Here is a 10469-nt window from a genome sequence, read left to right as displayed (position 1 = left end):
AGTAAGCAAGCACAATATGATGTACGTAAGTGTAAAGAGACAAGTAACCACAAGTAGAGAGTTAGGGTTAGGAATAACCGCTACTCCGGGAGACGAGGATGTATGCCGATGTTCACTTCCTTGGAGGGAAGCTAGTCACCGTTAGAGAGGTGGATGTTACCACGAAGGCACACCAACGCCACGAAGGCTCACCCTATTCTCCCTTTGAGACAACACCACGGAGGCGTTTCTCAACCACTAGTGGTAGACCTTGGGGTGGTCTCCAAACCCTCACAAACTTTTCCGAGGGTAATCACAAAGTTCGATTCCTCTCCGAATGACTCCTACCGCCTAGGAGTCTCCAACCTCCAAGAGTAACAAGAACGATGGGGGAAAGCTTAAAACTTGCTCAAATCACGAATTCCTTCGGTGCAAATAAGGAGGAGTGGATCTATCACTTGATTGGACAACTTCTCACAAATGCTCTCTAATCCCTTGGGGATCTAAGATTTGGTGTGGAGGAGTGAGAGAGAGTAAGAAATGTGTTCTAGGGTTTGTTCAAAGTGAGTGGTCACCCCTCTCCCGTGGGGGAGAAGGGCCATATATAGTGTGAGTGCAAATGTGGCTGCTATAGTGTAAATGAACGGACAACCCGGACATCCGGGCTAGAGACCGGACATCCGGATTGGCAATGGCACACAAGGAACACAGCAGAGGCAGAGCAGAAAACAGAGAGGCTGGACATCCGGGGCCCAAGCCCGGACATCCGGTGTATCAGGAAGGCCCGGACATCCGGCAGGTGACCAGACATCCGGCGCGATCACAAGGTGGTTACAAAAACCCAGTTGTTCTAAGGTAGCAGGGGCCGGACATCCGGGATAAGGCCCAGACATCCGACGCGGCATGAGGGCCCGGACATCCGGCATAGAGGGCCGGACATCCGGCAAATGATACCAGCAAAAATGCATTCTGGATAGCCAGGGCCGGAAATCCGGCCTGCAGGCCGGATATCCGCCATGAGCCCGGACATCCAGGGTCAAGCCTAGACATCCGGTATGCGAGAGACAGAACCTTTATCAGAGGGCATAAAGTAGGAACCGTAGCCTAGTTTTGAACGATTGTTATTGACATGAGAAAGTCTTAAGCTAACCCTATCGATCCCCTCTTAATAGTGCGGGATCCTATACTCAAGGAAATAAATATGAAATCACTTTTGATACTTCATCCTTGAGCAAATTACTTCGTATGCTCTTGATCCACACACGTCCATGAAACCAGGGACTAACACCCGAGATTTACTTAACAACCATTGTTAGTCCCCTACATGTATATTGTCATTAACATCAAAAACATGACGTAAGAGCATGATTTCTCTTTCAATCTCCCCCTTTTTGTTTGTTGATGACAATCACACATGTAGTATCACAGTTGTAATAAATAGTCAGCATTGACAAATATGAGAGCAAGAATACCAAGTATGTTGATGTTTCTATTTGTATTTGGCTCCCCCTCATTGTGAGCATGTAATGAATGTATTAGAATGCATGTGTATCTCCAGAAGAAATATATGTATTTGTCATGCACATAGGAAATCATAATGACACATGGATAAGGCAACCACAATTCCATAGCCACACGGTAATCAATATAGACTCACATGATCAAGATAATACGATAACATAGGTAGCAACATACCAAGTTCGAATAATAGTAGGGCTAAACACAACAAGCTAGTACATCAAGTAATACTACTCCCCCTTGGACAGCAACAAATAAAATAGGGGCACACTCGGTCACTCCTGGCGGATGTGATCAAGATCATCAAAGAACTCCGGATACTCGTCACTAGAGGGGAAGCCGAATGTAGAGGTGGACGGAGCCGCAGGAATAGGATCATCGTCACTCACGGGACTCCCACGGTTACAGAGGCGCTGCTTGAGCTGATTCTTGGAGAGGATGAGGCGCTTCTGGACATCATGATTCTGCTGACAGCTAAAAGTGATGGACCTCATGATGGCAGATTGAGCCTTGCTGATGAACATCGCTAAGCGACCATGGGGAGCCGTCGAGGAAGATGGAACAGAGGAACCAGTGGGCTGAGTCCCACCAGCAGACCTCCTAGACTGTGAAGGAGCAGTAGGCGGAGCAGCAGCCACCACCCGCATATGAGGAGCAGGCTTCCAACAAGAGTGAACAGCAGTCTTGACCACCTAAAATGGAGCAGTATGATCAATCAGAGCCTGAATGAATGGAGCATGAGGAAACTGGCGTGACTGAATGAAGCTGCAAAGACGGATCTCATGCCAAATGAAATGGGCTGTGTCCAGAGGCTCAGTGGGTTTGTCATGCATACGAACCATCAAGTCAATGCAATAGTTGTAGGACCGCGAGCGATCTCCCTTCTTAGGATAGAGAGTGCGAAGCACACACTGATAGAGGATGTAGTAAGGAGCACGGAAGATAGATACCTCATTGAGTGTATATGCAAGTCCTTCTTTTGTGAGCTGAGAGGTAGGTTTGATAAGTGGTAAGCAAGCATCACTCGCTTTGGGCTTGCTCTTAGGATCCATACTGTGGATGCGATGGCCAACACCGGAGATACCTAAAATCTGAACAAACCTGTCATAGGTGATGCTCAGAGTGGTGTTATCAGTCCTCCAAGTGAGAGTGTTGTCCGGACCAAAGAAACAGGTGGCATAGAACTGTAGAATGGCAGCTTCATTCCAATCACACCTGAAGGTCATTGCGGGACCGAGAGTCATATCATCAATGATCTGGACCGGATCGTTTGGAAACATGTCAGGATTCTCATGTAGGAAGTTGAGATCCAAGTATGAGTGAGGAGCAAGGCCACGCCCTCGGACGAAACTAGAATAAAGATCCTGCTGCATATGAGTCCGGAACCGAGGATCCTCCGCATCAGCCACCATCTCATATTGATTGACATCCCGACGAAACACAAGATATTGAGCTGCCCCTACAGTTTTGAAGTTGTGAGGAGCGCGATCCCCGCTGCCAGGAAGCTCCATGGAGATGCGAAAGCCATGAGCAACGGGCATTGCAGACCCACTGACATGAGGCATCGGGGCCCTCCTAGTACCGGGCTTGGACTGTCCAACAGAGTGTCTTGGTGCACAGACCTCCTCATCCTCCCCAACATAGTCCACATCATCTGGATCCGAGGCCGACGGGCTAGTGGATGGTGCCCGCTTCTTCTTCTTAACGGTGGTGGCCTTCTTCTTCTTAGGCCGAGCATGCTCATCAGAGTCAGTTGAGCCTTGCCGGCGGACAACTGGAATGGATGAGAGATCCCGATGAGATGGTACGAATAAGGATGAACATGGATGAAACAATTTTAAACAATAGGATGACCATTTTGAGCATGACCATAGAATAAGTTCAGTGGTAGATCAAAAACGAGACATGTCCATGATTTAAATTTGAGTAGCCAAGTTCATTGACAGATGGTTTAAGCATAGGCAAGAGACACCAACACTCAAGATACCAAAAGTGATGCCCTAAGACCTTGTGGTCACCATAGAAGCGGAATGGAGGAGAGATAGCATTCATACCCCTGGAAGAGGGCTCAGGACGATCGGGGCCGCAGTTCTTGGTCCTTGCCATGATGAACTCCGGTAGTTACTCCCACACAACACCTGTTCCTCCCGAGGGATTCACAACCCAACCCAAGAAATGGATTTGATAGAATCGTAGATCGGGAGGAGGAGAGGCCGTGAGCAGGAGATCGAGGCCGGAGCTCGGAGAATAGGGCCGGGACAACACCGAAGCGGCAGCCCGGCGGCGGCGGCTGTGACGAGCGCTGGGGAAGAGGAACGGGAGTGAATGGGGAATGAACCCCAAACACCAGAGCCCCTCCCCAGATATGTGTGGCCGTGGTTACGGACCGGATATCTAGGACCCCGGCCTGGATATCCGGCGAGCGAAGGTCAGAGAGCAAGTGAAAAGGGGACAACGGGCCGGACATCCGAGAAGGAGGCTGGATATCCGGTGTGTGAGGGATCGACAGCTATAGGATCAGGGCCCGGATGTCCGCCTAAAGCCCGGATGACCGGCAGTGCTCCAGTGCCCGGATGTCCGGCGGAGGGGCCGGATGTCCGGCCACTGGACAACAGATCCAGGCCAGAGAGAGATTGGAAAGAAGATAATTTCGTGATTTGATATGGACTCCGCCAAGGAGTTTTGGAGAGAATTTATAAAGGTGACTCCCTGAGTAATTCTAAGGCCATACTAGGATGAAATAGCATCCCTAACAACAACAAAAAATGAGAGGTTCACATACATAAGGTACACGCAATGACAGAGGTCACCATGTTTGAGCATATGTAACATAGTGCCACAAAGATGTAGACTTTGGGCATATAGTCACGACTCCATCCTGTTAAAGCACCATAGTTCGAGAACCATGGTAGCTTTGAGAGTGTTGGTTCTTTTTATGCATTATGTAAGGTGAGAGCATTCATGAATTGAATGCCTCCCCCTAAATATATGCCTACATCATGACCATACATTAGATTCATGCATGAACGGGTACTAAATTTCACATAATATTGTCAAGCTCCAAGATACCAAGTTCACGCCTAAGTCGACAAAACCTTGCTTCATCTAACGGTTTGGTGAAGATATTTGCCAGTTGTAAATCTATACCAATGTGATCAATGTGACCATAGTGGCGAACTTTGATGCCCAGTGGATGTAATATGCCGTAATTTCTTTATTGTATAGTCTAGGTTTTTTCTTATTCACGATGCTGCAGTTATTTTACTGTATATATATCCTGTCTTCGCAGTAAACTGGCCAAAACGTAAAATTACGGTACATAATCGGGCCATCATGCAATCATGATGTATGATCCGCATCATGGCCCCGTCATCTTGGTCCGTTAAAAGGCCTAAATGTAAACTGGCCACTAGTAGATTCGGGCCTTTAATAGGCCGAGTAATTCGTCGACCCTCTTTTCGCAAGAAAACTCAATGGGCTTTTAGGACGCTGAAAAGTAGGTTGGGCCTGAAACGTACCGAACAGCTCACGGGCTGGCAGCAGCCCGAAATGGGCCCCGGCCCATGATTGTGCTAATCAAATCACGGGCTTTTAACAGGCCAAGATTGCCTTGGTTCTTGTTTGGCCCAATCAGATTATCGGCTGCGAGCAGGCCGAATGCAAACCGGGCCGTAGTTAGGCCCAACTATATGACGGGCTTTTAACAGGTCAACATTAATATAGGGCCGAAATGTTAAACCGGCCTTTAATAGGCCAAAACTAATATCGGGCCGAATTACTAAATGGGTCTTTAGCAAGTGGGCCCAAAAGCATAGCGTCCAGTTGACGGACCGAATCTGATATGGGCCATAATTTATCCCAACGCCTCTTAAAGGGCCGAACCTGATCTGGGCCGTAATTTGGCCCAGAACATGGTAGGCTTTTAATGGGCCGGATCTCATATGGACCATTATTAGGCCCGGAACATGGCAGGCCATTAATGGATCGGATCAAATATGGCCCGGCATTTGGCCCAAAATATGGCAACCAATTAATGGGCCGGCCTACTAGGGTCCTCAAAATCTTGTGGGCCTTCAGCTGGGCAGGCCCATTATGGTCTGCAAAATCTCGTGGACCTTTAACTGGGCCGGCCCATTATGGTCCGCAAAAATCTTGTGGGCCTTTACCTGGGCTGGCCCATTATGGCCCGCAAAATCTTGTGGGCCTTTAGCTGGGTCGGCCCATTATGGCCCGCAAAATCTTGTGGGCCTTTAGCTGGGCCAGCCCATTATGGTCCGCAAAATCTCATGGGCCTTTAGCTAGGCCGATCCATTATGGTCCGCAAAATCTTATGGGCCTTTAGTTGGGTCGGCCCATTTAAACTTTATGGGCCACTTTTGGGCCGGTCCACGTGTCAACATATCATAGGCGCATCTTGCCCATTGGATGAGTGACACCTATGCCAACGCGGAGCTGACACGTGTTTGCTCCAGCCAATGATTATTTTACACGTGGAAAATCCCCATTGGTCCAGGCTGTTAACGGGTTATCGGATCCAAAACCGGACCCGATAGATTAACAGCATTCCGCTACGGTGGATGCCACGTGTCGGTCACCCTTGACGAAAGCACTTCTGTGACGCGCGATTTATCGTCATGAAAGTGGACACTTCCGTGATGATAATTTTGGTAATATCATGGAACACTTCTACGACAACACATGTATGACTATCTTGATTCTGTCATAAAATCGTCATGGATGTACATGCATCATGACAGAAAATGTGACCTACTGTGACAAACACGTATCATTATGAAAGTGTATTTTTTTGTAGTGAAGGCACTTCCTTTCTCCTTGCGCCTCTTCTAACCCCAATTTTTCCTTCCACCTCCTTTTCCTGATGTAGGCCGATTTGTCATACTTAGAAGAATTAGTTGTAATATGTAACAACACTAACTTGTGCATGATTTTGACGACTTCATCCCAAATTTGGTGGCTTTTAGCATACACACAAGGTTAGGCTTGATTTTTGTTTTTTGTGTGGTTATTGCTGAAGTTTTTCCTTTTACTTCCGCACGGTGATAACCATTCATCGTGAAAATATGAGACAAATATGTCAGTGTCTTGTTGTTGTTGGTAAAGTGAATCAAACACTTTTCTCTTGACTACCACTGTGTACCGTGTATGCTCCCAACCCCTTTCCCGACGTACATCTTCACTGCCAAGCCACCTACGAGCATCGCGAATGTTCACCTCCCTTTCTCTGCCTTCATGGCCACAACATCCATCGTCTCACCTCACGGACCACAGGGGGAGGAGGAGAGGGTGTCTAGGGCCGCGTTTGCAGGGAAGGGATGGGTAGAGCTACACTCTGCGTTGCTAAGCATGAGGGGCGAGCCGCATGAGTGTAGGAGGCAGCGGTAGAGATTGGGAGAATCCCCGACCGCAACACTGGCTCAGTAGGTGAACGGGGTGTTGCAAAGATGCTCGTGTGTTCAATACATGGTACGGCGACACTGATAGTGGAGGCGGGAGTGAACAACAAAGAGAAGAAATGGTTAGGACTTATTTTTGTGAGTAAAAAGGTTGGGACTTGGGAGTTAGGGAAAATACAAAAATATTTTCTTTCAAGGATAAATTATGAACCAACTGGGAGGGAGCTTTCCACCCTGGTCAAGACCTCACACGCCACTGAATGTGGGCCCACTACATGGTGGGACCAAAGTGTAATGTAAAAAGGGACGCTGACCACGACAGTAGCGAAAACATCACTCGCCGACTCAAACTGAATGGTACAGATGGTCTCCAGTGAAGATCGAACGGCTTTGAATGCATCTAGTGGGAATGACCTCAGCGTGCGGGTCATCAGCCGAGCATAAAGTTGGAGCAGACATAGGTAAAAAAGAAGAGTTCTCTTTCGCAACAACTCACAAATAATTCGAAATCGAGACAATTGATCTTGTAAAGAAATTGAAACGTGCATCCTTTATTTTTAACAGTCATACATCACTCCATAGAGTGCTTAGCAACATACAGTGGAAGTGGAAGGAACAGATAATACAACAGCTATACCCATAGACACGAGTTCACCATATGGATACGATCATACAGAGTCGGACACGACAGACACGAGGGGCCACTTAGTTGGCGACGGGGCTCTTCCCGTTCATGGCCGGCAGGACCTGCGCGTCCCGCACCGCGTGGCAGACCGCCGCGCCGCCGGGCTTCACGCCCAGGAGCCGGAAGGCGGCGTGCTCCGGGTCCCACCGGGACGCGTCGGTGCGGCACACGGCAACCGCGGTCATCGTCACGTCCCCGCGCTCGCCGGCCAGGGCCAGGACGTAGGCCCTCGCCGGGCCGGTTGCGCGGCACCCGTACACGGCCCCTTCGCCGGCTTCACCCCGGCACAGGACGAAATTGGACCCCTCGACCGCCCTCACGGAGCGCACAGTGTACAGCTCCAGCGGCTGTTCTGCCGACGCCTCGGCAGCGCCGGTGGCCCGATGGATCCTGTGGAAGGGCAGGCTCTCCCGGACGCGCACCGCGTCCTCGAGGAAGAACACCGCCGACGACGGCGTGGCGACGTTGCGGACGACGGCGGCGCGGTTCAGTAGGACGTCGGGGGAGGGGGCGCTGGTGGTTTCGCTCCGGGGCAAGGCGTCGTCGTAGTCGTAGTTGAAGTTCATGGGCGGCGGCGGGTCCTTGTCCTCCACGTCCTCGACCGCGCCTTCCGGAGTGTCTTTCTCTGCATTCATGCAGCAAGGCACGTGGGTGAGCTAGAGAGAGACGGCCTTCCATCGGAAGATGGCCACAAAATCGGTACCCTGTTCCGTTGATGCGTGGTGATCAAACTGGGGCAGGAGCTCGAGGATGGCGTCCGGCATGGGGGCGTCGGGCAGGGCGGCGCGCAGCAGACGCCGGCTGCCCGGATTGAGCCTGGAGAGACAAAAAAAAACGCACCGATGAAATGTTTGACAAGACAAAATTCAGTCGTGTATGATAGGTATCTGTGCCATGCATGGCCGGCTCTACTAGCTAGCTCTTTCGCACCATGAGAACCGTGGCCGTGACGGCGAGAACGAGGAGGCGCGCCATCACCGGAGCTGCGCGGAGGAAGCGGCCGAGCCAAGCTAGTTAAACCCAGTAACCCACACGACCTTGAGGAAGCTTTGCTGCTCCTTGTGTGGAAACCAAGAGAAATCGTGCCGAATTTATAGAGGGTGCCACGCGCGTAAGCCGGGAGTGGCGACGGCGACGTGAAACGGAAAGCGTCCAGAGCTGGGAATATAATCTCGGCGGCGATTGTTGCATGCGGGAGACGCCTCCGATCTCTGCATTCTGCACTTCACCACCCGGTCTGGTCTGTGGAAAGAAACGATCGACGATGACCTACTCATCGTCTCCACGGCACGTCGCGCCACCCGAGTGACCCGATGGTGGCCGGCACGATCGGAATATAATCTTCAGTGACGACGGTGCAAAATGCAGTGATCAAAGAATCACTACTGCTACGGTTACGAACTAAAACTTCCGGATGATGTCATATCGTCTGGTTGCAAAACACAGGTAACAACAAGGGGTTAGTGTATCTCCACCGCGGACATTCAAAACACCCGCAAACGTCCAACCAAGTTGTCTATACACAGTTTGTCATCAAATTTGTACCCCCGTGGAGGCCCCTGCTGAGGGAGTCCTGGATAAGGGGGTATCCGGACAGCCGGACTATATGCTTTGGCTGAATTGTTGGACTATGAAGATAAAGATTGAAGACTTCGTCCCGTGTCCAGGATGGAACTTTCCTTGCGTGGAAGGCAAGCTTGGCGATTCGGATGTAGACCTCCTACTCTGTAAACCGACTCCGTGTAATCCTAGCCCCCTCCGGTGTCTATATAAACCGGAGGGTTTAGTCCGTAGGACTCAAGAATAACAACAATAACAACAATCATACCATAGGCTCGCTTCTAGGGTTTAGCCTATCTGATGTCGTGGTAGATCAACTCTTGTAATACTCATATTATCAAGATCAATCAAGCAGGAAGTAGGGTATTACCTCCATCGAAAGGGCCCGAACCTGGGTAACATCATGTCCCCAGTCTCCTGTTACCATTAGCCTTAGACGCACAGTTCGGGACCCCCTACCCGAGATCCGCCGGTTTTGACACCGACATTGGTGCTTTCATTGAGAGTCCTTTGTGTCGTCGCTGTAAGGCTCGATGGCTCCTCCAACCTTCAACAACGCCGTCCTGGGTGAGACTTTCCTCCCCGGACAGATCTTCGTGTTCGGCGGCTTCGCACTGCGGGCCAACTCGCTTGGCCATCTGGAGCAGATCGACAGCTACGCCCCTGGCCGTCGGGTCAGGTTTGGAAACCTAAACTACACTGCCGACATCCGCGGAGACTTGATCTTCGACGGATTCGGGCCCATGTCAGGAGCGCCGAACGATCACGACGTGCATGACCTAGATCTGCCGTCGGACAGTATTCAGAACATCGCACCTGCTACGGCTCCGGACTTTGTTCCAGAGCAGGTCGTGCCTTCCGAGGACGGATGGATGGACCCCGCCCCGGAGGCCGCACACTCATCGGCGTTGGAACTGAACACAGACTCCGCTCCTAAGGAGATCTATGTCTCCGGACCCCACTCACCTTCGGTCGTAGGTCGCGGACCGCGTGCATCCATCGAATCTGATTGGGCTCCAATAATGGAATTCACCGCCGCGGATATCTTCCAGCGCTCCCCCTTCGGCGATGTGCTAAATTCATTAAGGTCACTCTCTCTGTCTATCAGGAGATTCCTAGCCGAACTATGTTCGGCTCGAGTGGGAAGCAGGCGACGAAGAAATTCGTCACCCACCCACCACCCACTTAATAGCCACTGTCAATGACTTGACCGACGTGCTTAACTTCGATTCTGAAGACATCGACGGTATAGACGACGATGCGGGAGAAGAACAGGAACCACCGCCACAGGGCGCTGGACTGCCACCTCTTCA

At 50.7% G+C, this 10469-nt stretch overlaps 1 protein-coding gene across 2 annotated transcripts; it reads right to left on the bottom strand.

Moving 5' to 3' along the window:
* Nucleotides 1–7438: 7438 nt before the first annotated feature.
* Nucleotides 7439–8638, bottom strand: LOC119305735 (BURP domain-containing protein 15-like). 2 transcript variants are annotated; one of them, XM_037582176.1, is made up of 2 exons: nucleotides 8300–8360; nucleotides 7439–8215 (listed from the first exon to the last, which is right to left on the bottom strand). In XM_037582176.1, the coding sequence occupies exons 1-2, from the start codon at nucleotides 8358–8360 to the stop codon at nucleotides 7617–7619; spliced, it is 660 nt and encodes a 219-aa protein (XP_037438073.1). In that variant the 3' UTR covers nucleotides 7439–7616. The 2 variants fall into 2 exon arrangements, 1 of the variants encoding a protein (XP_037438073.1); XR_005148756.1 differs by having other exon boundaries at nucleotides 8105–8221; nucleotides 8300–8638.
* Between the last annotated feature and the right edge of the window lie 1831 nt (nucleotides 8639–10469).

Source organism: Triticum dicoccoides, chromosome 5B, assembly GCF_002162155.2.
Source record: "Triticum dicoccoides isolate Atlit2015 ecotype Zavitan chromosome 5B, WEW_v2.0, whole genome shotgun sequence".
In the NCBI taxonomy this organism is placed as follows: domain Eukaryota; kingdom Viridiplantae; phylum Streptophyta; class Magnoliopsida; order Poales; family Poaceae; genus Triticum; species Triticum dicoccoides.
This window is presented reverse-complemented; position numbering and strand designations above follow the sequence as displayed.

What these genes read in the sequence shown, in the direction of transcription:
- LOC119305735 (XM_037582176.1), bottom strand. Translation starts at nt 8,360, where the DNA reads ATGCCGGACGCCATCCTCGAGCTCCTGCCCCAGTTTGATCACCACGCA. An exon ending in CCACGCATCAACGGAACAGG is followed by an intron (nt 8,216 to 8,299) that starts GTACCGATTTTG and finishes ATGCAGAGAAAG; the next exon opens with ACACTCCGGAAGGCGCGGTC.